Below are 25,243 nucleotides of genomic sequence, written 5' to 3' on the forward strand. Positions count from 1 at the left end.
ATGGGGTCCCTCTGTAATTGGCTGCTCTGCCCCAGAAGTGGCTGCATCTCAGTGCTGGGCCAGAGGTCCCTGTGTAACAATCCACTCTGCGGCAGATTGGGACACTGTGTTTCATATTCCAGCCTGGTCTGTTTATTGTATTTGAAGAGATGCCCAAATGTCTTATTGCTCCAGCAAGGGATGTGCCCCTCCAGAAAAAAAAATTTCAACCACAGTGGGGAGAGGAAGCTCTGTGTGTGCAAAGTGAAGTGGCAAAAAATACATGGGAGAGAGTTAAAACAACAAACAGGGAGGATGGTGCCACAGAAATCAGGGCTGGCCTTACCATGAGGCGAACTGAGGTGGCTGCCTCAGATGCCGGACTGTGGGGGGGCACCACTAGGACCCAGAGTGTAGAAAATTGTGTCTGCTGCTGGTGCACCTGTATTCTCTCTGCTCTAGATGCATAGAGATGGTGGAGTGCTGTGCTGGAGGAAGGAGGGCACAAGAGTTATTTTATTTAGTTAGTTATTTAAATATTTTTACCCCACCTATTTAAAATATGGATTACAAGAACAAACAAAAAAAATACAGATATATATAGAAATTTAAAATATAAGAATTTAAAATATGAGACCTCAGAAGGACACAATCAACTAAAAACATAAAGAGAGGAGGAACACACATATGCAGACTCAAACATTAATAAAAGCACGAATAAAAAGGGGGCTTTAGCCTGACGCCGAAACAACGCTAGTGTTGGCGCCATGCAAATATCCTGAGGAAGAGAATTCCACAGCCTGGGAGCAAAAGCTGAGAATGCCCTGTTCCGTGTAGATGTTAACTTATCTCCACAAGTGGGGGAACACGAAGCAAAGCCTCCCCAGCTGACCTCAATCCCTGGGCAGGTTCATATGGGAGAAGACGGTCCTTCAGATACCCTGGACCCAACTCATTTAAGGCTTTATAGGTCATAAGTAAAACCTTAAATTGTGCCCAGAAACATACTGGAAGCCAGTGTAGCTGCCGAAGCACTGGCATAATGTGCTCTGTATAACTACTGTTAGTTAAAACTCGAGCAGCTGCATTCTGGACCAGTTGAAATTTCCGAAGGCTCTTTAGAGGCAGCCCTACATAAAGTGCATTACAGTAATCCAGTCGGGATGTAACAAGAGCATGGATCACTGTGGCCAACTCATACTTGTTCTGTAAGGGTATGTCTACACTACCCCCCTAGTTCGAACTGGGGGGGTAATGTAGTCATCTGCAGTTGCAAATGAAGCCTGGGATTTGAATTTCCCGGGCTTCATTTGCATGAAGCCGGCCGGCGCCATTTTTAAATGCTGGCTAGTTCGGACCCCGTGCCGCGCGGCTACACGTGGCACGGACTAGCTAGTTCAGATTAGGTTTCTAATCCGAACTAGCTGTACACCTCGTTCCACCTTGTGGATTAGAAGCCTAATCCGAACTAGCTAGTCCGTGCCGCATGTAGCCGCACGGCACAGGGTCCGAACTAGCTGGCATTTAAAAATGGCCGGCCGGAACGAGGTGTACAGCTAGTTCGGATCAGGAAGCCTAATCCGAACTAGCTAGTCCATGCCGCATGTAGCACGGGGTCCGAACTAGCCGGCATTTAAAAATGGCGCCGGCCAGCTTTATTCAAATGAAACCCGGGAAATTCAAATCCCGGGCTTCATTTGCAACTCCGTATGACTACATTACCCCCCCTAGGTCGAACTAGGGGAGTAGCGTAGACATACCCTAAGAGTCGCAGCTGGCGGATCAAACGAAGTTGCCCAAAGGCACTCCTGGCCACCGAAGAAATCTGATTTTCAAATGTTAAAAAAGGGTCCAGGAGGACTCCCAAGCTGCATACCTGTTCTTTCAGGGGGAGAGTAACCCCATGTAGAACAGGTGCCATGCCACATTCACGAACAGATGGCCTCCTGATCCACAGGACCTCAGTCTTATCTGGATTCAACTTCAGCTTATTTGACTTCATCCAAACCATCACTGCCTCCAGACATCAATTTAGATCAGTCACTGCCACACCTGGTTCTAATGTCACAAGGAAATAAGAGTTGGGCGTCATCTGCATATTGATGGCACCGTCCTCCAAAATTCCTTATGACCTCTCCTAGCGGCTTCATGTAGATATTAAACAGCATAAGGGACAAGATGGAACCTTACAGGAACACATAGCACAATCGCCACAAGGTCGAATAGCAGCCCCTTAGCTCCACCTTCTGAAAGCGTCCTGACAGGTAGGACCGGAACCATTGCAAAACAGTGCCTCCAATACCCAACTCCGTGAGGCATCCCAGAAGGATATCATGGCCAATGGTATCAAAGGCCGCTGAGAGGTCTAGGAGAATCAACAGGGATGCACTCCCCTCGTCTATCTCCTGGCGTAAATCATCTACCAGGACGACCAAGGCTGTTTCAGTTCCAAAACCAGGCCTAAAGCCAAACTGAAATGGATCTAAGTAGTCTGTTTCTTCCAAGAAAGCTTGGAGTTGCAGCGCCACCACCCGCTCGAGTATCTTGCCCAAGAAGGGAATATTAGCAATTGGGCGATAGTTATTTAAGTCATGTGGGTTCAGCGAAGTCTTCTTGAGTAACGGTTTTATCACTGCCTCTTTCAAGGCAGCAGGAACCATACCAGATCTAAAAGATCCATTAATAATTCCCTGGACCCAGCCAGCCATCTCTTCCCGGCTAGATTTAATAAGCTACGAGGGGCAGGGGTCACGTGGTCGGTCACACTCCTCCAAGCACCTTGTCCACATTCTCAGTCTGCAATAGCTGAAATTGATCCAGAGAAAAAAGACTGGGTGGTGCACTCAACACATTCTGTGCCCCACTTACACAGCAACCAGAGTCTAAATCCAACCAGATGCGGGCGATCTTATTTGCAAAATGCTTTGCAAACAGATCACAGCAGGGGGCCAAAGGCTCCTCTATTTTGTCACGAGTGCCAGACTGCAACAGGCCCCGCACTACTCGAAACAATTCCGCTGGACAGCACTGTGCAGATGTGATACGGGTGGAGAAGTAGCTTTTCTTCACTGTCAGCACCGTCACAGAGTAAGCTCGCAGTTCTGCTCAACCAGCAGTCGATCAGACTCAGCTCTAGTTCTCCAGCGGCGTTCTAGCCATTGCACAGACTGTTTTGCTGCCATCAGCTCCCCAGAAAACCAGGGAGCAAGCTTGGCTCGACTGGTCCGAAGAGGGTGCGTAGGAGCAATCATATCAACTGCCTGGGCTACCTCAGTGTTCCATGTATCAACTAGGGTATCTACAGGACCATTTGCCATAATGGCTGAACAATCCCTCAGGGACCTCAGAAAACCCTCCGGATCCATCAGCCTCCGAGGGTGGATCATCTTAATTGGTCCTCTGCCTCTGTGGAGGGGAAGGTCAGCGATCAGTCCATGACAAAGGGAGTGTAGCCACATCCCTTATCCCAAGAACTCTATCACCGTTAGTCCAAAAAAACAAATTGAGTGTATGACCTGCAACATGTATAGGGTCAGTTATTTCTTGGGGTAATCCTAGGGTGGTCATGGTATCCCTAAAATCTCGGGCCGGACCAGACAAAACAGCCTTGGCGTGGATATTTAAGTCCCCCAAGACCAAAAGTCTCGGCGTCCTCAATACTACGTCCGACACCACGTCGGCCAGCTCGAGCAGAGCATCTGCCATATAGCGAGGTGGGCGGTACACAAGCAGCATACCCAGACATAACAGGCAGGCAGGAGAAAAGGTGGCATGGGGGCGTCATATGAGCTCCCCACTTCAGGTGCCAAAATGTTGTGGGCCGGCCCTGACAGAAATAATAAATAGGAAGGGAGGGTTATAAGATTAGCCTCTTCCCCTTAAATGGGGGTGGAGAGAGGAACTGGGGCCACAAGGGCAAAGGATAAGCCTCTTCCCAAGTGGAGGTGGGGGGAGAGAGATGAGCTCGACCCATACACCCCCCCACCAAGAGTCACATCAACACAGCAGAACAAGGGGAGAATTAACAAGGCTGCCAGGGGGTACGTGAGTCCCTGCTGCTTGGTTGCCCTGCTCAGCTGGGGAAGAGGGTTGAGCTAGGAGTGGGGATGCCCCACCCCAAAAGGCGACGGATCAGCAGCACCCCCCAGCAGCTACAGCGTGCTGAGTTTTAGGTCACGGCGGTTCAGCTTCTCGGGGTTGTCAGATGCCATCAGGGAGAAGTCCCGGAAGATGTCGAGGTATGTCTCGTCACCTGGAAGGGCGAGGGTGTGTATGTAGGGGCAAGGGGGAATGAGGAACCCCCAGTCTCGCTCCACAGCCCCTTGCTAGCCCAGCCCTGCCCCACACAGCTCTGCCAATGTGTCTCACCCCCGACCCGCACTCCTGCCAACCTAGTCCAGGTTTCCCCCAGCTTGACCCAGCCTCTCATTCGCCGCTCCTGCCAGCCCAGCCCTGGGCTCCCCCAGTTCTGCAAGTGCCCCAGTGTGACAAAGTGCGGGTTGTATTCCCTCTGTTATGTTGCATATGATTTCTAATGTCCTGTACTGTATTGTAGCAAGCCCAGGGTGTGCCTCTGTTTCCCTGGGCACTGCCCCAATATCTAGATGGTGGTGGGAAATCTGGTGGGAGTGTCTCCCTCATATACACACTGACTGATGTATTCTGAACCTGAGCCCAGGAGGGGTGTATGACCTGGTGTGACCAAGAAGCAGGACAAAGGCAGGACACGGGGCTGGCTGCAGGGAGGAGACAGGCTGCTGGTGTATGAGTGAGTCTCACTGGCTTGGAGCACAGGGAGAGGGTGAGGGCCCTGGATCTGGGCTCCCTCTCCCCAGATGGAGGGTGTTGGCTGCTTCTGGTTCCTGTGCTGACAAGTCTGTTCTATGTGGTGTCCCTGTCGCCTAATAAACCTTCTGTCACGTCTGGCTGCAGATGGGGGTGCAGGGCCCAGTGGCTCCCCTCCCCTCAGTAACAGCCTCACTCTCATCATGCAGCCACTGCTAGCCCAGCCCAGAGCTCTCCCAGCCTCTCACCCCCACCACAGCCCCTGACAATCCAGCTCTGCCCACCCAGCTCTGCCAGTGCCCCTCACTCACCTGCCTGTCCCTGCGCAACCTCTGCCTCCCGCATCTTGGCCAGCCGCAGCCTGGGGATGGGGCAGAAAATGAGACATGTTCCCATCCCCCATCTAGCTCCTCCCTCCTCCCCACACCCATGGGGGAGGGACTCACAGGGTGACGATGTCCGCGTCGGCCTGGTCGATGGCGATGGACAACGGGTCCTTCCCCTCCGCATCAACTGCGTTGAGATTGGCCCCTCGTTTGAGGAACAGGCAAGCCAGCCTATCACAGAGTGGAGTCGCATGAGCTGGGGGTGGGGTGCACCGGCCCATCTGCTACCCTCTAGTGGTCAGGCACGGAACTGCAGCCTCCCATGAAATTGCCCCTGCCCAGCTGGGTGGGTGGGTCCCAGCCCCCTGCCCTACCCGGTGTGGCCCAAGAGGGTGGCATGGTGCAGGGGTCCTCGTCCGGCGCTGTCCGTCTGGTTCACGTTGGCTCCATTCTGCAGCAGGAATTCACAGGCCAGCAGGGAATTCTGGGCAGGGGAGAGAAGGAGTGAGCTGGGTCATGTGTCCCTGCTAAGTAGCCAGGGAGGACGGGAGTGGGACAGTGAGAGGCGAACTCCACCCTACCCCTACCTACCACAGCCACAGCCTGCAGCAGAGGGGTCCGGCTCTCCTCGGCAGCGTTGACCCAATTGACATCGGCACCATGGGCCAGGGCATCAGCCATGGTGGGCAGGTTCTGGTTGCCAGCGGCCCAGTAAAGAAGCGCCCCCGGGTGGAGGCTGTGCAGATCCTCAGGGGAGGAGCCAGCCTCCCCTGGCTCTGGACGGGTGGAAGCAGGAGAACTGTCAGGGATCTGGGCAAAGCCCCCCCCCCCCCTCAGCTGCCTACCCATGATCACACATCCCCCCCAGCTGCACCTCCAATGGCCATTTATCCCCCCATCACCCAGCCAGTGTAACCCTCCAAGCCTCTCCACAAACATTAGGACACATCCCTCACCCCAATACCCTGCCCCCAGCTACACATCTGCCCTCCTCTCCCCCACATCCTACCTGGGATTCTGCTGTTGTAGGCCAGGCTGCCGGTGCCACCTGCAGGAGGCAATGAAGGGGCTAGGTTATCACAGATCTCCCCTTAAATTCCCCCCACAGCACCTCCCCTGCAAGAATCCTTACTCCCTCCCAAGGCAACAATTCTGGTACCTGCAGCTCGACTGATGCCACCCGGTTTGGGTTTGAGGGCAGGTTTGGGGGGGCGATCCCGGTTATGGGGGCCCCAGCGCCCCACCCGGCTTAGCCGCGCCTCCGGAAGCTTGGTAATAAATTTCTTCTCCACGTACTTGGCCCGGATCCAGCTCTCCTTTTCCGCCCTGGAGGGAAGGTCACATGAGGTGAAATGGGGTAGCTGCTGGGGGCAGGATGACACAGCCTTAGGGGCGGATTTCTGGGTTGTGGGGTGGGGGGCCCACTGTGATGAAGGAGGAATGTCAGTAATGTTTTCTCTGACTATGATGTGTATGCATCATTTTCCCCTGGTGTTGCGCAAGTGACTAGGCCATGGGTTGGGGGTCACTGACCCACAGAAAAATCAGTTGAGGGCTGCACACAAGTGAGAAGCAAAGAAAAAAAAGCCCAAACCTTTGGGGGCCAGATCCAGGCAAGCCAGGGGCCACATCCAGTCCCTGGGCCTGAGGTTCCCCATCCCTGGACTAGATGGTGGGATAAGGGAATGTGATCACTGAAGAAATGCCCAGACATGCAGGCCAGGTCCAGGGGCTCCAGGTGTGTCTGGGGGCCATGCAGCAGGTGTTTGGGACTTGGGAGTTGTGGGGAGAAAAGGCCAGATTCCCCCCTCCTTCCACTCCAGGATGGACTTGGCTGACATTTCCCTACACCTCTGTCCTACATTGTGCTCCCTGCCAACTCCTGCCTCTGGAGATGGGGGTCAGCCAGGAGTTCCTGGGGAAGCCAGGATGCTGAACATGCCAGCAACTCTGGGATACTCAGCAGGATTAGCTCGGTGACAGGGGAGCGGACTTCAGGGTAGTGGGGAAGGCATGTGGATAAGGAGTCTGGGGGAATCAGGTGAGGAAGGCACTGGGTTTGGGGGGGCTCATTGAGAGCAGCCAGGGTGGGAGCAGTGGGGGAGGGGCCAGGTGGATTCGGAGATTGCAGGGAGCATGTGGATGAAGAATTGACAGGTGGGGGTGGGGTTGGGGGTGGGGGTGGGGGTGGGGCCAGGCCATGGGGAACTCACCGGGAGCAGCCAGGCTGGGGTCTCTTAACAGTCATCTCGTCCACCCGTGCCTCATAGATGCGGTTCAGGGCGCTGTTCCCCAGCTCACACATCAGCTGGGGGACACAGAAGGTACCAGTCACAATCCATATTCCCCCAGCCCTGTCCCCCACTCCAGCGAGGGTCCCGGCCCAATGACCTGCTTACTCCCCTGCCCTCACCCTGTTCCCCTCTTACCCTCCCATGACCTCACAGTCATGCCTGCCCCCACTAACTCCTCCCATTTAACACCCCACACACACCCTCTCATTACCTTGACGAGCTCTGGCTCCCAGGAGTCCAGCGTCAGGGACCGAACCTTGGAGAAATGTACCCCCAGGCTCCTGTGGCAGAGAGAAATGGGGTGAGTGGAGCGGGGGCCTGCTGCCCCCCCCCACACCCTACCCCAGGGCTTCACACCTCCAGAGCCCAGCTGGGGGTTAGGCAATACCTGTGGATGTACAGCCTAGTGCCAAGGGAGGAGGCAGGCAGTACCAATGAATGCCTGAGCAATTGATGCACAGGGAGATACCCAGGCTGGGGGGCAGGCAGTACCTGTGGATGCCTGAGCACTCGATGCACAGTGTGATGCCCAAGTTGATGCTGGCCCACTCAGGTGCGGGCTCCCGGCAGTCGCAGCACTGCGCGTTGCCCTCCAGCCGCTGCACTTGGTCCAGTACCCGCTTGTCCACGGCCGTCCGCGGGCTCCGGCCCGATGCCTCCATTGTGGTGCTTGACATTGAGGCAGGGCGCTCCGGGTGCTGGGGGGACAGATGGGGGTCAAAATGCTGCCTGGACCCCCCACTATTCCCCTGCAGCCTCCCCTTCCTCCAACGTGTCCCTTGCCCCAAGCCCTCTCTTCCCTTAGGGTATGTCTACACTACCCCCCTAGTTCGAACTAGGATGGTAATGTAGGCAACAGGAGTTACAAATGAAGCCCAGGATTTGAATTTCCCGGGCTTCATTTGCATAAAGCCGGGCACCGCCATTTTTAAATGTCCGCTAGTGCGGACTCCGTGCCACGCGGCTTCACGAGGAGTAACGGTAGTTCGGAATAGGAAGCCTAGTCCGAACTACCTAGTCCGTGCCACGTGTAGCCGCGGGCACGGAGTCCACACTAGCAGACATTTAAAAATGGCGGCGCCTGGCGAGATGCAAATGAAGCCCGGGAAATTCAAATCCTGGGCTTCATTTGTAACTCCGGTTGCCTACATTACCACCCTAGTTCGAACTAGGGTGGTAGTGTAGACATACCCTTACAGCGTGCCCCAGTCTCCACCTGCAGCCCTCCTCAGCTCCCCGACAGCCCTTGCTCCCAACTTCAGCCCCCCCAACACCCACAGCACCCTTGCTCCTGACCCACAACCCCACAGGTGTTGGGAGTTGTGGGGGGGCTCCATGAGGTCCATACCTGGCTAGGGGGCTCGGCCCGCCCCTCGCTGAAGGCTGAGGCGATGCTGCTCTGCACAGCACTGAGCCAGGCCTGCTGGTGTCTCTCCGAGTCAGCCTGTAGCAGGCAGCTCCTGATGGAACATGGAGCATTGGGGGGGGCTCCATGGAACTCCCTGCCAGATGGGGCAGGAGGCTGGGCCCAGGGGAGACAAAGTTGGTGACAGGGGAGTGGGGGAGGGATTGCAGCCAAAGAATTGCACCAAGCTGGGAACACACGGAGTAGGGTGCAGCAGGGGGACCTTTGGCACTCACTTGGGGGTCAGCAAGGTGGGGTGCAGTGGGGGTGATCTGGCACCCCTACTGGGGAGGCAGAAGAGGTGCAGTGGGGAGGTTTAAGGGCCAGTGTTCCCTCTAATTTTTCCCACCCCCTAAGTGGGATTCTGTGTACCACTGTAGAGGGGCCATGCAACACAAAGGGGCCATGTGACATGGCACCTTCATACTGGTGCACGTAATAAAATTCATGTGGTGGAAGTGGGACCAAGGGGGTTGTAGTACGGGAGGAGGCTCAGGACTGGAGCAGAGGGTTGGGGTACAAGGGTGTGAGGGCTCCGGCTCGGGGTGTGGGCTATGGGGTGTGGTTGAGGGCTCCAGATATACTGCAAGGACAGATGATTTCCCCCCGCCTCCAACTCTCTCTCCTCGCAGCAGCACCTGGATTGCAGGAGAGGTGCCTCTCCCTAGTGGGGCAGCTCTGGGGCTGAGCCACAGGATGGGCGTTCCTGCTACACCCCCCAGGTTCCAGCTGGGTCCAGTTTGTCCCTCTCCTGGCCATGGCAGGTCCCCGGGTAGGGTCCTTGAGAGTCTGCCCAGTGCTATAATTAGGCAGATGCACAACTTAGAGGGAGTTTAGCTTAAGGGCAGCCAACGTAGCACTGATCTGGAGGGCAGCAGGGAGGGTCAGGGAAGCGCTAATTCAGGAGGTAGTGGGGAGGGTCAGGGGGTGGCTGGGTGATGCTGATTTGGGAGGCAGCCAGGAGGGTGGCACTGATTCACGGGCAGCGGGGAGGGTTGGGGACTGCTGGGGGGGGAGGGCAATACTGATCCAGGCAGCAGGACTCACTTGGAGGGTGAGACGACCTCGAAGCAGAAGCGACGCTCCTGATCGGGACAGAGTTTGACTGTGCAGAGCCGCAGGTCATCCACCACCACCGTCAGCACGTCCTGGGGGCAGAGATAGTACCCTAGAGCCCCTCCCACTTACATCCAGGTGTAACAATATGGCTTTTCTGTAGCCACAGGGCTGGATTAAGGGGGGGGGGGACTAGCTGGGCAGCTGCCCGGGGCACCAACCTATGGGGGGCGCCTGATGGCAGCTCTAAGGGGTGCCGTGCGCCGTGGGGTGGGGCCGTGCATGTGTCGTGCGCCCAGGGGCGGAGCCGCACATGCACTGCGCGCCCACTGCCCAGGGTGCAGGAATGGCTCGAGCCGGCCCTGTATAGCCATGTTGGAAGGCCTGTGCTAGGCCTGAACCAAAGCCACCTTCTGCAGCCAGACTGAAGAGCAGCAGCCATTAACTGTAAGGCCTGGATTCACATACTCACAATTCCATCTAAATTGTATTAAAAAGTGTCACACCAGGCTGTGAGGAGGGGACTTTGGCCTGATAATTCCCCACTGTCACCAGATAAAGAAACAGACCTCAAGATGGGTAAAGAAAACTTTAGTCACACCATTCTGTCTGGCAAGAAACTGCTTATCAATACTTGAGGTTGTAGAATCCCCATTCTATGATCATTGTCATTACACTTTCCTATTGTTTGACTGTGATATCTCTGTCTGGTTTGTAACTGTTTCTGTCTGTTGTATAATTAATTTTGCTAGGTGTAAATCAATTATGGGGTATGATCGGTTAGGTAATTGTGATATGATTGGTTAGTAAAATTATACTAAAATATTTGGTACAGGTATAGCTAAGCAAGACTCAGGTTTCATTATATAAACTGGGATCCAAGAAGGAGAAGAAAAAAAAGAAGATCAGAAGTAACAGAAGCAGAAGGAAGGAAGCAAAAGGCCAGAAGAAGACCAAAGGGAGACAAGGAACACCAAGAAGAACTCACCTCCAAGAGCCAGCCTAAGATAATTGCTGCCAGGACTCTCCTGCACAACTGTGACATGCAGCAGCTAAGATCCAGAGAGACTGACCATGCCTGGCCAACAGAGAAAGTCTGCCTGCCTATATTAGGATTGGTGAGCATGACACCGTGTGCTTAGCATGTGTATTCTGCTTGTTTGGGAATTGTTAATAAATAGAGGATAAGGATATTACTGTGTGAGGCTCTTTCAGTGGCTAAAGATCCTGCCAACCCGCAGGAAGATGCGCCCTGAGCCCTAGGAATTGGGTGTGTAAATTAACAGGGTTGCACCTTGAGCCCTAGGAATTGGGTAAAGGTGTGTGTCCCTACAGTGTGGAAGGATTAGAGAAATTTTGCGGGTAATACGGGGGCAGAGAGCAAAGCCCCACCCAGGGAACAGAGCCAAGACAAGAACCCCCCATTGGTTCTCCAAGACCAGCCCCCTCTTCCGTACTGGGGGAGGGGGCAGACAATGGCCCCCAACCCACTCCTGGCCGTGTCCCCCACAACCCTTCTATCCAGGCCCTGCTCACCTTGGCCCGTTTCTGATAGACGAGTTGATTGCTCTGGATGGAGAACCAGCGTCTAGCAGAGAGAGGGGGCTGTCAGTGGGGAGACATGATTCCTGGGGGCGGGGAAGGAAGTGGGTCCTTAGCCCGAGTGGGAGAGTGGGGAGGGGGTCTCCATGGCCCTCCAGACAGATGCTGAGGTGCCTGGAGCAGAGAGGAGATGGGGGCGGTGAGGGAGTTGGGGTGCAAAGACCTGCTCCACGTCTTGAAGGCATTGCTGGCCCGCTTGTAGAGGTAGCCCTCCATCACCACCCCGTCCGGCGCCTCCCTGCGCCCTTCCAGAACCGCCTCGTCCTGAGATAGGTCCTGGGGGGGCAGAGCCGTCAGTGGGGCTAGAGATGGACCCACCCAGCCCCAGGCCCAGCCTCAAAGCCCTGACGGCCCCGTCCCCCACCCAACAGTCCCATTCCCTCTCCCATGGCCTGGCCCCACTGCACCTGCCACAGCCCCACTCCTACCCCGCTATCCCTGCAGTACACCTCTAGCATTGCCCCCACCCCTCCTGGGGCCTGCACCCCTAGGCCAACCCATCAGGCCCCACTTCCCTACCCCAACCTTGTTGCCCCCACCCAAGACCTCACCCCATCCCATGAGCCCCACTGCCCCCCTCAGGGCCCCATCCCCAAACACAACTCCCTGGGACTCACCCCGCATGCCTAGCCCCACTCTGGTATCTCCGAGTCCCACCCACTATGTTCAAGACCCGGCCACTCCACAGCCACACCCCCAACTCCCATACTCCTCCCCACAGCTGTCTCTCTCCTGCTGACCCCTCTCATCACCACCCACCCAAGAGACTCTCCTCGACACCTGCCCCCAGAGCTCCCACCACGGCTCCACACCCACCTTCTGCTTGATCATGGCGTGTCTCTGCTCCATGTCACGCTTCTCCCGCGCTGACTCCAGGACCAGCTGGTGCAACTGGGGGGAGGGGGCGTGAAGAACGGAGGTGAATTTCCCAGAGAACCCATCCCCCTGCACTGCACATGGGGCTGGAAGCCAGGACGCCTGGGTTCTCTCCCCACAGCATCTGTCCTTGGTGTTGGAGCCCTGCTGAATTTTCCATGCTCCCCTCCCCTGAACACCTGCTCTCGGAGGGGAGCCAGCCCAACAGCAGGAACCCCCCTAAAGACGGTAGGGGCAGAGGTCACCCAGCAGGAAGTCTGAAGTGAAAACAGGAAGCGGCCAAGCTGGATTCAAACATGGCAGCAGCTGCAGTTGGTTATTGGGGGGGGGGGGATCACCTATGTGAAACCTCCTCACTTGCCAGGCCCCATTACACGTCCACCTGCCCCCAACCATGTATCCCCTCCCACACTAACCCAGTGGTGCTCCCCTCCATCCGAGAGCCAGGCAGAGAACCCAGGAGACCTGGCTCTCCCCCTGCTCTAACCCACCAGCCCCTCCCCCCCCCCCCCCCCCCAGAGCCAGAGAGAACCCAGGTACCCTGCTCCCACCTGGCTGAGGTGGGTCCAAAGGCCTAGGCTCCTTGGGGTGGCAGCATCTTCTCTGGGCAGAGGAGCCCCCAGACCCCGCACCACCAGCTGAGATGTAAGTCCCGCATCCCTGTCTGCAGCACAATCTCAGCAAGTTGTCCCCAGTCCCCATCTCCCTGCCCCCAGCCCACTCTGCACCCCCACCTGGTCCCCCAGCTCCCTGCGATATTTCTCCAACTCCTGGGCCAGCCGGTGCCCCTGCTCCAGGCAGGAGGCATGAGCATCCATCAGTGCCAGCATCTGGAAGGGAAAAACACAGAGAGGAGTCACAGCCTGGCTAGGCATCGCCCCTCACCCCAGTCCCCCATCCTGCTCCCCAACTCTGCCCCCTGCACTGCCACCCCCAATAGCAATGGCCCCATAGGTCCCTTGCCCCACACTGCCCCCACAGAGTTTTCCCATTCCTTCACACACCCCTACAGACCTCAATAGCCCCCAATTCTCTTCAGAGCCCCCTCACATGGACCAGCGCTGAGCTGCCCCACACAGCCCCTCATCCTTCCATCTGACTTCACAGACCCCCCAAGTGGCCTCCCTGCTCCCCACAACCCTCCCTTGGTGTAATAGGGCCCGTCTCCCCCCACCCGACTCACGAATTGCAGGATTTCAAACTTCTTCTTTGACTGGATCACGTTAATCTGGGGGGGAACAGAGGGAATCAATGGGCTAATTCTAGAGAGAACAGGGGGACCAGATCCACCTGAGAGCCCCCTCCCACAACTCCCCAGCAGTGTGCCAGCCCTCTTACACCCAAACTCTAGGTCCAGCCCTGGGCCCATCTCCCTTCCCTGCCCCCCTCCCCCGATCCATCCCTGGGCTCATCCCCCTTCCCTGCCCCCTCCCCAGATCCAGCCCTCGGCTCATCCCCATTTCCTGTCCCCATCCATCCCCCTGAACCCTAGATCCTAGCCCCTTCCCTACTCCCCATCCATCTCTCAAGCCCCAGGCCCCACCCCCACCCCCATCCATCTTCCTGCACCCCAGGTCCCATCCTGTATGCCCACCTGCAGCACGTAGTCGAGGGCGCGGGCACGAGCACTGGTGCGGGCGGCCTGCAGGGCCAGGGCAGCTTCCTCAGCCTCATGCTGCTTGCGGCGCGGCACCTCGGCATTGTGGTGCAGGGCGCTGGCCAGCCCCTCATTGCCCCGCTCAAACTCCTTCCGTGCCTCCCGGAACCGCTTCATGTCCCTGCCACAGCCTGGGTCAGGTGGGCCTCCCTGTCAGCCCCTGACCCCCCTCCGCCCTGCAAACTCCACCCCCCCAACCCTGACCCCAGCTTCTTGCTGCCCTGCTCAAACTCCTTCCACACCTCCTTGCTCCCAATTCCACTCAGCCTCCCCCTCCAGAGAACCCCTACACTCACAACCACCCTCCTTCCTCCATTTCAGTCTCTCATCCCCCCACACAAACAGCTCAAGCCACCTACTCTGCTTCCCCAGACTGCCCCCCAATACTCATGGGAATCCCCCTCCATCCTGCCACCCCAAACTCACTCTTTCACCAGGCTCTGGATGTGGTGCCGGGATGACATGTGGGTGCTGTCCAGGAGCTCCTGCAATGAACCCGGAAAAGGGGGGTCAGAGATCAAGGGGACTCGGGGAGAAGGAATCAGAGATCAGAGGACCCCTGGGGGGCACAGCAGTCAGATTGGGGAGCCTGGAGCAAGGGGAAAGAGGGGGTCAGATTGGAGAGACGTGGGAGGAGTTCAGAGATTGGGGGACCCCCAGAGAGAGGGAGAGGGGTTCAGAGATTGCTGGGGAGCTCGGTCAGAGACCGAGCTGAATAACAGTAGGGCCAGAGCTACTTGGGGGTCACCTGCATGCTCCCAAATCAGGGAAGGTGCTGGGGAAGGGAGCATTGGGGTCCCAAGGAGTTGGGCTGACCCAGGAGGGGCAGAGAGAGCCCACAACAAGGAGGAGGTGGGGGTCAGCTGGGAGGAAGAGGAGTCAAGAGGCATTGGGGGGCAGAGTTCAAAGCAGGGGAGAAGGGGGGGCTGAGGGAGGAGGTGTGGGAGGGGAAGCGTCTCTCACCACTTGGTTGTCAATCATTTGGTTGAGGCTGCAGGAGAATTTTTCCACGCATTCCTAGGGGGCAGAGCGAGGGGGAGAAGATGAGTGAGCGGCTATTCTCCCCACGCCACTGTGTGTCATTGCCCTGTGCTGCTTGCCATGCAAGGGAATTCCCCAGCCCCAAGGCCAAGCCTGCCCCCTCCACACACACACACACTTAGCACTGCTTTCTACCTTACCAGAGAGAGTGTCATGTGGCAGGAAGTTCCCCAGGAAAAGGAGAATTGGCACAACACTGCTCAATGGATCACCCACTCCTGATCAGAGAGCAGCATGGCACCTCCTAGCATCACACAGGAGCATGGGGCCAACACTGGCTGATGTGGGGGAGCCCCCCTCCCCCAGCTGAGCCCCTCCTCCCACCAATACCCCAGGGGAGCTGGGCAACAGGACCTACCCCCACATGTGATCACAAGGGCTGCATTGTGGGGAGAGGGACTGGAGACAGTAGCCAGCCCCACAAGCAGGGCTCCCTGGGACCCAAGGTCCCCTTTGAGCCGACTGGGGATGGAGGAGAACCAGATGGCACTTGTACCCAGCCCCATTGATCATGGGGCTCCACCAGCCCCTAATCTCCCCCAATCAGCCCCACGCTGCCTCCTGGGCTCTGATCTCCCCGCAGATTAGCCCCACAGTACCCTGCAGCCCAGAGGGGGGAAGGAGACTCACGCTCATCATGGGGTCCCCCTGGGCGTGCTGGGAGAGGTCACGCACGCCGACGACGAAGGCCTTACTGGCATTGCAGTACTGGCGCCCTAAGTCCAGCATGGCTGTGCAGAGCTTCAGCAGCTGTCAGTGAGACGGGGGGAGTGGGGTCAGCCACATGCAGCTGGGGCTACCCTGGACCAGCCCTTCCAGACTGAGCCCTGTCCCTCACGGCACCCTCCAGCCAACACCCCCCAAGCTCTGCTCCTGATAGCACCCTCCAGTCAGCCCTCCAGAGCCCTGCCCCCAGCTCCTCTAAACCAGTCCCCAGTGCCCCAAACCAGCCTCCCTCCAGCAGCCACCCCAGAACCAGCCCTCCCCTCTTCTGAACCAGTCCCCCGACCCTCCATCCAAATTAGCCTCACCCCCAACCTGCAGCACCCCACTAAACCAGCCCCCTGCCCTCAATCCCCTCCCTCCAAAACAATGCCCCATCCCCACACCTAAATTCAACCCCTCCCTCCCACAAGACAGCTCTGTGGAAGCCTAGATGCCTAGGTCCCATTCCCCACCCCCAGCTCACCTTCTCCAGCCGGGTCTCCAGCTCAGAGACATCACATTCCACACCCTCAACAGCAGCCCTGGGTAGAGGCAGGGGTTACAGGAGGATCCAGGGGTCACTAACTGCTCCCCCATCCCCATACAGAACTGTGTTATTGCAGGACCACCCAGGGATAGCTGGAGGGGCTAGCAGCAGGGGATAGAGGGCAGCTGGGGGGCTGGGCACAGGGTTGGTATTGGGGTCCCTAGGACAGGGGAGGATGGAGAAGGGATCAGGGCAGGGAGAGAGGTGGGATGGGGCTGCCTAGGGGGCGAGGTTAGTAGCTGGAGATGGGGGACTGGTGGAGTACTGGGGGGCAGGGTTTATTAGGAAATGGGGCAAGGGTGGAGGGGAGTCCCACTGAGTTATTGGGGGCTGGGAGTCTCTGACTGGGGGTTAGAGCTCAACAGAGCAAGGAAGTTCAGGCCATGAGGCAACGGGGGAGCAGAGCAAGTCTCAATGGGGCAGGAAAGGGAGGTGTCAGAGGGGATCAACAGGGGCCGGTGAAGAGGGCTGCACTCTTTTCAGGGGGGAGTCGGCTACACCCAAACCTCCCTCCCCCCAGAGCAGACGCTGCCTCTCATTCTCCCTTGCGGTTGCCTCTTTCCGGCCTGGCCCCGCTGCCTCCATCAGCCCCACAACCACTTCCTGTCACACAACCCCCCCGCGTTGCCAGGCAACTACCCCACACCAGTTACCGTGACGGCACAGGAGATGGGGGGGGGGGGCAGGAATAAATTCAGAAATGGAAAAAAAAACCTTCCAAAGCGCCCCATGATGTAAGCAGAGGGGATTATGGGAGATGCACTTTCTGAGGCAGGGAAAGGGGCCTGTGGCTTGTCTCCTCAAGAAGTGCCAACTCTCATCTGGCCCTAGGGCAGGGACTGGCTGGCTGGGGCGGTGGGGCAGGGAATGGGGCATGCCCTCTGCCCACTCCCTAAAAAGGTGGGGGGAGGGGAAGTGGCAACAGATCTTTGTGGGGGTGGGGAAAGCAGCCCACCAGAGAAAACCCATCAGCACAGCTGAAAGGCCAGAGAATCAGCTGCCACCTTCCCAGCCTGGGATGGGAGGGTGGGGGGGGGGGGGGGTGGGAAGAAAGCAGGACATGGGAGGGAGGAGCTGGAGGGGATCATGGTAGACATTGTCCAAACCTAGCACACACCTATTTGAGGGATTTGTGGGGGGGATGTTGATCTTGGGTGGACAATCAAACCTACACACCCCATTCCTGCACTGGTGGGGGGGAGGGGAGTGACTGAGGGAGAGACCCAGGAGACATGGGCAGGGGTGTGTGTGTGTGTGTGCGTGTGTGCGTGTGTGTGCGTGTGACACAAACATTCCCAAGAAGACATGAGCAGGTGACACACACACACCCAAGAAGGACACAGGCTGCCTGCGTAGGTGCAAGACACCCCCGAAAAGGTCTGGCTATGACGCCCCCCGGGGTCCTGCTTGGGTGTGATCCTCATGGGGGTACATGTGTGTCTGTCCTTCAGGCAACTGCTCCAGGGTCCCGATCCCCGTGGGTGAGAGGAGTGTGTGTCTGTCCCTCCATCCCCTGCACCCAGGACCCCTGATATCTGTGGGGGAAGGGAGCATGTCTCCATCCCTTTGTCCCCTGAAGCCAGGGCCTCTGATCCCCATGGGGAGGCCGTGTGTTCATCCCCTTCAACCCCAGGACCTCTGATCCCCTTGGGGAGGACTGTGTGTTCTTCCTCCCATCTGCTGCATGCAGGGTCCCTGATCTCCTCAGGAGGGCCTTGAGTCTGTCCCTCTATCCCCTGCACCTATGGCCCCTGATCCCCATGGGGGGGGCTGGGTCACCCCCCCTCCTTTTGCAGCCTGCCTGGCCACAACTCTGGTTTCCGGCCCCCCGGGTTGCGCAGCACCTTGCACACCGGCCACTTCCTCTCCCGCCGCATATGCATGTGTGGGGGACAAATGTGCAAGAGGCTCATGCCACGTGGATTCACTAGCGTCTGGCAGAGATCAGCAGGAAATTGGCTGTGAGCAGGAGGGGGAGAGGGTGCAGGGTGTATGCAAGGGGAGGACAAGGGGCACAGGGAAGGGCAGAAGCAGGGAGGTGAAGGACGAACAATATGTGTAAGGGGGCACCTATAGGAGAAGAGGTGGGGTGGAAGACTATGGGGGAGTAGCATGGAGAGTAGTGAGGGGATCACAGCCCCCAGAATCCCTCCCCAATACAGGGCCATCACCACTCCACAGTTTCATCCCTGGGAAATGGTCCCCTGCTCCAGACTCTCCCTTCACCCAGGGTCTGTTTGGTCCAGGAAGTTCAACAGGAACCTGCCCCCCATATAACCGACTTGGGAACAAAGTTGGAGCCACTTATTTGCTACCCCCTAAAAAATAAACCAGTAGCTACAGAGGGCTGGGTCCCAGAGAAACACCACTCGCCCTCCCCCCACGGCCTTCTTAGCCCCGGGACCAGTTGGCACCAACGCCGGAGGCGCCTGGAAAGATGCGTAAAAGCGCACCAGCTGGCCAGGCGGGGGAGGGGGAGGTTTGAGCCCAGCGAGGGGTGGGAAGCCAGGACCAGGACCAGGACCGGAACCAGAAGCGATCCGGACTCCCAGCCTCAGCGCCGCGAGAAACCCACCTGAACCGGGGAGAGTCCTTGAGACACTCCTCGAAGTCCAGTTTCACCGTCATTCTGGCGATGGAGGGAGAGGCGGGGACTCAGCGCGGGCTCCCGGCCTGGAGAAGGGAGAGCGGCGGCTGTGGGGCAGGCGGCTCCGGAAAGCACCCGAGCCCCTGGCGGGGAGAATTAACGAGCCCCGGAGCGCGCCGCGCAGGGAGGCGCCACTACTAGCCTCGGCTGTGGAGAGCAGCGCGCAGGGCTCCGAGCGGCACCGCCCACAGTCCCGCCTCGGGGAGGGGTCCCCGGGCTCACGGAGCCCAGCCCCGGGGAGCGGTCCAGGAGCGGGCAACGCCCAGCCCTGGGGAAGGATCCCAGGACGCACGGACTCTAGCCCCGCTCTGGGGAGGGGTCTCAGGGCGCGCAATACAGCATGGGGGGCGCCTGGAACTAACTAGGAGCAGGGCTCTCAGGTGCCAGCTCTCGGCAGAGGGCTTTTAGGTTTGCCTGGCTCTCGTTCATAAACCCCCACCCAGGTCCAGCAACCCAACTGAGGGGGGGAAACTGCACCAGCCCCTCTCCTCCACACACAGATCCCTGTGTGGGCTGGGCCTCAATGGACCTCCAGCCCCCACCTTTCCGTGGGCACTGCGGGGGGTCCCGCCCTGCTGCTGTCCCTGCTCTTAGGGGCTGCGTCAAAGAGCTGCTGACCTGGTCCTTTCTCCAACTCCTAAAAGTGAGACCCACCTACAGACCCATTCATCTTTTGCCCATGTCACCAACTGCTGGATGGGCCTGGGGCAATTGATTCTCGCTCCCAGCTCACCCTGCCCCATTCTAACCACTACACCTCCCGTCCCACTCTGAGTCCGGGAAAGAATCCAGGAGCGCTGGCTCTCAGTACCCCCTGCTTTAACCTACATCCACCATTCCCTCTCGGTAGCGCCACATAACCGGCAGCCTACCCATTTCTCAGGGCCTCTTAAGCGAAAGGAGCAGCGTAGACTGACGGCCACTCAGTGACCAGTTAGGGTAGTGCACTGACACTCTAAGCATGTATGTATTCACTCCAGCCTTACCCCCTAGTTTAAATATAAAGGCAATTTTTAGCCCCTATCATTGTGGAGAAAAGCTCGAAAAGGGGAATAGGAGTCCCCCAGAAATGCTGTCTGGTTTCAGAGCTAATAAAAAAGGACTCATGACGTCTTGCAGTCTTTTCTAGCTGACCAAATTAGCCAATATTCAGAGTGCTGTGGGTTATGTCTATCGGGGGAGAAATTGAGGATGGCATCAGATTCAATCCTGTTTATAAAGGACATAGAGTCCTGTTTGCCTTAGCCCAGAAGGAAGTCCTTTTCTTTGCTTACAATTTGTCTTTTCCCAACCCCCCTCTCCTCCTCTCCCCTCCTTTGCAGTCAGTTCCCCACCACCACCAAATCTACCACCCACTAATCTCCATTTCTGACTAGCCTCTTATATGAGCCCAGTGCTTTGGGCAGTGGCTTCTCTTGGATCAGTTTTTCACTCCATAGAGGAACTTAATTGCTTGTTTCACATATTCCAAATCAAAGACTCACTCCAACAAAAGAGGATGTTAAGCCACAGAGGCCTGAATTGTGATTTTGGTGAGGTATGCAATGAAGCATGATGCTTAGATTCTCTGTTCATCCCTGGTTCTCCAGGCAACTCAGCCAGGAAGGCTAGCACCACACATGGGGCAGCATGGGGCCTATAACTGTGGACATATGGGACCTCTAGAACAGTGTTTCTCAATCTTTTTTTATAAAGCACCCCTTTAAAAAAATAATAAGTACCCCCAGCACCTACAGTTTTCACACACACAATTTTTTTTTCTACATTGCAACACATTTGTTTAAACAACTTAATCAGAGCTGGGCGGGTGATGACTTTTTGGGTGTAAAAAGTACAAAAATAATAAAGTACTGTAAAACTTAAAACAAAAATTCAGTTTTCTCCAAATGTCAGTTGTGTTGATGTACCCCCCCCCCAGACCTCTCTCAAGTACCCCTAAGAGTACTCGGATCACTGGCTGAGAAACACTGCTCTAGAATATTATCCCTCTGTCAAGTTGGCTGCTATCTGCCTCAATTTAATCAGGGCTGGACCCTTGGGTGGAAACATGCACTCTCTGCATTGCAGGTACCCAACACTGGCTAAGCTATTAGTTTGTTTATAGTGTCATATTTTCATTTCTTAATTATGTTCACTAATGATCTATTTGCAGTTATCTGCACCCTTTAGTCCTTATGTGTACCCATCATTCACACTAATTTGTTTTTGCACCAATCACTTCCACTAATCAACTATTTGCACAAATTGTTTGCCCTAGTCATTATTTGCACCAATTATTCAAAGAATTTTGCACTAGTTATTTGTACCAATAATGTACTTTCACAACTTACTCTCCCCAATTATTTGCACTTTTTTCTGATCTGCATTTATTATTTGCATTAGTTATTTGCAGCAGTTATATCACACAGTTATTTGCACCAAGTAGTAATGTTTCCTCTAATCTTTTCCATCCATGTGCAGAATACTTTTGTGCACCAAAGTATGTGTAAATATGCACCACCAGTAAAAACAAAAAACCTAGCTGTGGGCACTCTGATAATCAGCTGTGTGGCATTTGACTCTCTCCTGAGCAGCCTCAGCACACAAGTACACAGTTTAACACTGCTAAATACTCATTTGCACATATTATTTGCCCTCTGGTAGAAGACTGAAAGGGTTTGGACTGGTTAGCTTCTGAAAGAGCAGCAGGAGGAGCATCTTAACTGCCATATCCTGGTACCTCTTTAAACTACTGGAGAATGGCAGATTTAGGAATGTGAAGGTGTACCTGTTTACACAGTTAATTCTAATGGTGACATGCAGCTCCCCTGCCCCCACTGCCTCTGTATGAGAGGTGGGGAGGAGGCAGGAGCTGGTGCAAGTGGGGAGCTGGCATTTACGCTGGCTTCCTAAGTTCCCTCTAGGGTTCACGCTTGCACTGGTGTGCACAGGGAATTTTATTCCTGCCCATTTTCTAAATAGAATCATGCAGCAGTGTGCTAGTGGAGGCAGGTAAGCTGCTGCTGCGGATGATGGTTGCATTAGGACGAGCATTGCCAGCAGATCTAGAGAAGTGATTATTCTCCTTTATTCGGCTCTGGTGAGGCCACATCAGGAGTATTGTGTCCAGTTCTGGGCCCCCCAGTATAGAAGGGATGTGGACGCATTGGAGAGGGTCCAGCGGAGGGCAACCAACATGATTAGGGGGCTGGAGCACATGACCTATGAGGAGAGGCTGAGGGATTTGGGTTTGTTTAGTCTTCAGAAGAGGAGAGTGAGGGGGGATTTGATAGCAGCCTTCAACTTCCTGAAGGGAGGTTCCAAAGAGGATGGGGGAATGGCTGTTCATAATAGTGATGGATGGCAGAACAAGGAGCAATGGTCTCAAGTTACAGTGGGAGAGGTCTAGGTTGGACAATAGGAAAAACAATTTCACTAGGAGGGTGGTGAAGCACTGGGATGGGTTCCCTAGGAAGGGGGTGGAATCTCCATCTCTAGAGGTGTTTAAGTCTCCACTTGACAAACCCAGTCAGCTGGGTTGATATAGTTGGGATTGGTCCTGCCTTGGCAGGGGGCTGGACTTGATGCTCTCCTGAGGTCTCTTGCAGCCCTATGATTCTATGATGGTGGGCGAGAGGAGGCTTAGTCAGGCAGCTCTCTGCAGTCCCCACCTCCCCATGGGTGGAGGTGAGGTTAGGGCTGATTGGTGGCTGTTTGGCTGCTCCCAGGGCAGATTGCATGGACGACCACGTGGCTGTAATGTAGCTGCTCCTGGGGCCGTGGCCACTGGGACAGCTGCACCGCAGCTCGGCCTGGCCCCAGTAGTAGCCACAGTGCAGACTGGGCTCCTGTTCCAGCAAGAGCAGCCAGGCAGCCACTATGTGGCCCCAGCTCCAGCTCCAACCCTTCCTCTGAGCTGAAGCTGGGGCCACGTCTGAGTGGTGGGCAGGTGGGTGGCTGCTACTGGCAGTTGGGGCTACAGGCAGGCAGGCAGGCAGCCATGTCTGCCGCCAAAGATTGAGGCCATGGCCACATGGTGGGTGGGCAGGCAGCTGCTTCTGGGGGTTGGAGACGAGGCTATGTGGTGGGCGGCTGGCTGCTCTGGGGATCAGGGCTGCGTGGCTCAGACACTGGGCGGGGTGGGAGATGGAAGTTGGGTAGCCCCCTCAAAGGGCACTGGTAAAGTGTACCCAGCTGCACAACATTGAATATACACTTGATTGGCCAAAGGCATAGACATTTTTCATGACTGGGTTGCTGGTTTTGTTAGTCAGACATACAGGTTTGTGTGGCATTTTCCATATACATGCATCACAGGGAGGGGCCTTTAGAATGTCACATATGTGCAGGGTCTGCAAACATGGATCAGATGGCTGGGTTAGGGGGCCAATGGCCCAATCTATCAATATATGTTAGCCAGCATTATGTGTAAGCACATGAACAGCCCCATTACATTCAAAACTATTCACTGCAACGCCTGTTGTTTAGGGTATGTCTACACACCAAAGTTATTTTAAAATAACAGCTGTTATTTCAAAATAACTTTCCTAGTATCTACACAAGCCAACTGCTATTTCAAAATTAATTCGAAATAGCGGAGGTCTCATGAGGACTTATTCCATGAGGAACAGCACCAATTTTGAAATTGCTATTTCGAAATAAGTGCTGTGTAGATGCTTATTTTTACATAGGGGGCCTCCAGCTCTTCCCAGGGTGTCCTGCTGGCCGCCCTGGCCACAAGGTAACTTCTGACCTGATGCCCTGCTAGAACCAGTTCCAGCTAGCCTTAAATGTGATTCAGCATCCAATCAGTGTTGACACACTATTTTGAAATTGCAAAAAGCTATTTTGAAATGCATTTTGTGTATAGATGCGTTATTTCGAAATAAGATATTTCAAAATAACTATTTTGAAATTAGATATTTCAAAATAACGCTGTAATGTAGACACACCCTTAGAATTCACAGTATTTAAGAATAACTGAGGTTGCAATGTGCCTGCATGCCTAGGTATGTAATTTAAATCATTACATTCTCCCATACCCACTATTTAAACATTATGACTTCCCTGATATTCTCTTACCAGCATTCTACTAGATATAGACATTCTCCAAAGTCAGGCAATATGGGTTAATGTTTGTAAAACAACATTTACAAATACTAGTATCAGAGGGGTAGCCGTGTTAGTCTGAATCTGCAAAAGCGACGAGGAGTCTTGTGGCACCTTATAGACTAACTGAAGTGGAGCATAAGCTTTCGTGGGCAAAGACCCACTTCGTCAGATGCATTTACAAATACTGTTTATTATGTGGCAGAGCTCTGTGTATCCTCTTTTTCCTCAGGAAAAAGAATTTAAAAAAGGGGGAAAGAAATTGTCAATTAGAGTGTCCATGCTAAATGAAACAAAATACAGGACTATGTAGCACTTTAAAGACTAACAAGATGGTTTATTAGATGATGAGCTTTCGTGGGCCCGACCCACTTCCTCAGATCAAATAGTGGAAGAAAATAGTCACAGCCATATATACCAAAGGATACAATTAAAAAAAAGTGAACACATATGAAAAGGACAAATCACATTTCAGAACAGAAGGAGGATGCGGGGGGGGGGGGGGGAAGGAAGGTGAATGCCTGTGAGTTAATGATATTAGAGGTGGGGAAAGGTAGATGTCTGTGAGTTAATAGTGTTAGAGGTGATAATTAGGGAAGCTATCTTTGTAATGGGTAAGATAGCTGGAGTCTTTGTTCATGCCCCCCGTGGAGAGTGTCGAATTTTAGCATGAATGCCAGTTCATAGGATTCTCTTTCAAGTGCAGATTTGAAACTGATAAGAATACTAGTACCCACTTTAAGTACCCTTTGTTTGTTTTTTTAAGTCATTAGGATGTGGGATAGCGACAAGGAGTCCTGTGGCACCTTATAGACTAACTGAAGTGTAGGAGCATAAGCTTTCGTGGGCAAAGACCCACTTCGTCAGATGCACGTAGTGGAAATTTTATAGGATGTGGGATGTAGCAGCCATTCAACCAATGTCTTTGTTTAGACTTCTGTTGTAGGACTCAAACTTGTAAATGAAATTAAGTTCTGTGGATTCCCTGTCAAGCTGGCTTTAGAAATTGGTTTGAAATAATACAGTGACTTTGAGATCCATTAATGAGTGCCCAGGCAAGTTAAAATGTTCCCCAACAAGTTGTGTGTTGCCTTTTTGGATGTCTGATTTGTGTCCATTAATTCTTTCCTGTAGAGACTGTCCAGTTTGGCCAATATACACAACAGAGGGGCATTGCTGGCACTTGATGGCATAGATCTCCTTGGTGGACATGCAGTTACACAAGCCTCTGATGT

General features: G+C 55.0%; 1 protein-coding gene across 2 annotated transcripts; it reads right to left on the reverse strand.

The window, feature by feature from the left end:
• Positions 1–468: 468 nt before the first annotated feature.
• ACAP1 (ArfGAP with coiled-coil, ankyrin repeat and PH domains 1) lies at positions 469–19,105 on the reverse strand. Of its 2 annotated transcripts, XM_075908002.2 has the most exons (24): positions 18,849–19,105; positions 16,211–16,268; positions 15,652–15,771; positions 14,944–14,997; positions 14,407–14,465; positions 13,918–14,101; positions 13,507–13,551; positions 13,058–13,153; positions 12,264–12,338; positions 11,611–11,723; positions 11,382–11,433; positions 9,837–9,937; positions 8,733–8,844; positions 7,877–8,082; positions 7,596–7,665; positions 7,304–7,398; positions 6,250–6,416; positions 6,100–6,138; positions 5,682–5,866; positions 5,465–5,574; positions 5,211–5,321; positions 5,076–5,125; positions 4,095–4,231; positions 469–3,384 (listed from the first exon to the last, which is right to left on the reverse strand). In XM_075908002.2, the coding sequence occupies exons 1-23, from the start codon at positions 18,899–18,901 to the stop codon at positions 4,131–4,133; spliced, it is 2,256 nt and encodes a 751-aa protein (XP_075764117.1). In that variant the 5' UTR covers positions 18,902–19,105; the 3' UTR covers positions 469–3,384; positions 4,095–4,130. The 2 variants fall into 2 exon arrangements, with proteins under 2 accessions (XP_075764117.1, XP_075764116.1); XM_075908001.2 differs by having other exon boundaries at positions 469–4,231.
• Between the last annotated feature and the right edge of the window lie 6,138 nt (positions 19,106–25,243).

Source organism: Pelodiscus sinensis, chromosome 22, assembly GCF_052426305.1.
Source record: "Pelodiscus sinensis isolate ZL-2025 chromosome 22, ASM5242630v1, whole genome shotgun sequence".
NCBI classification, from domain to species: Eukaryota; Metazoa; Chordata; order Testudines; family Trionychidae; genus Pelodiscus; species Pelodiscus sinensis.

Bases quoted from the DNA above. Each gene is read 5' to 3' on its own strand.
- ACAP1 (XM_075908002.2), bottom strand. From the start codon at position 18,901: ATGACGGTGAAACTGGACTTCGAGGAGTGTCTCAAGGACTCTCCCCGG. The intron at 13,552-13,917 runs GTGGGCATACAG...GTTCCCCCCCAG, and splicing joins CCCTCGACTACGTGCTGCAG to ATTAACGTGATCCAGTCAAA. The intron at 4,232-5,075 runs GTGAGTGAGGGG...TCGCCCTTCCAG, and splicing joins GGTTGCGCAGGGACAGGCAG to GTGACGAGACATACCTCGAC.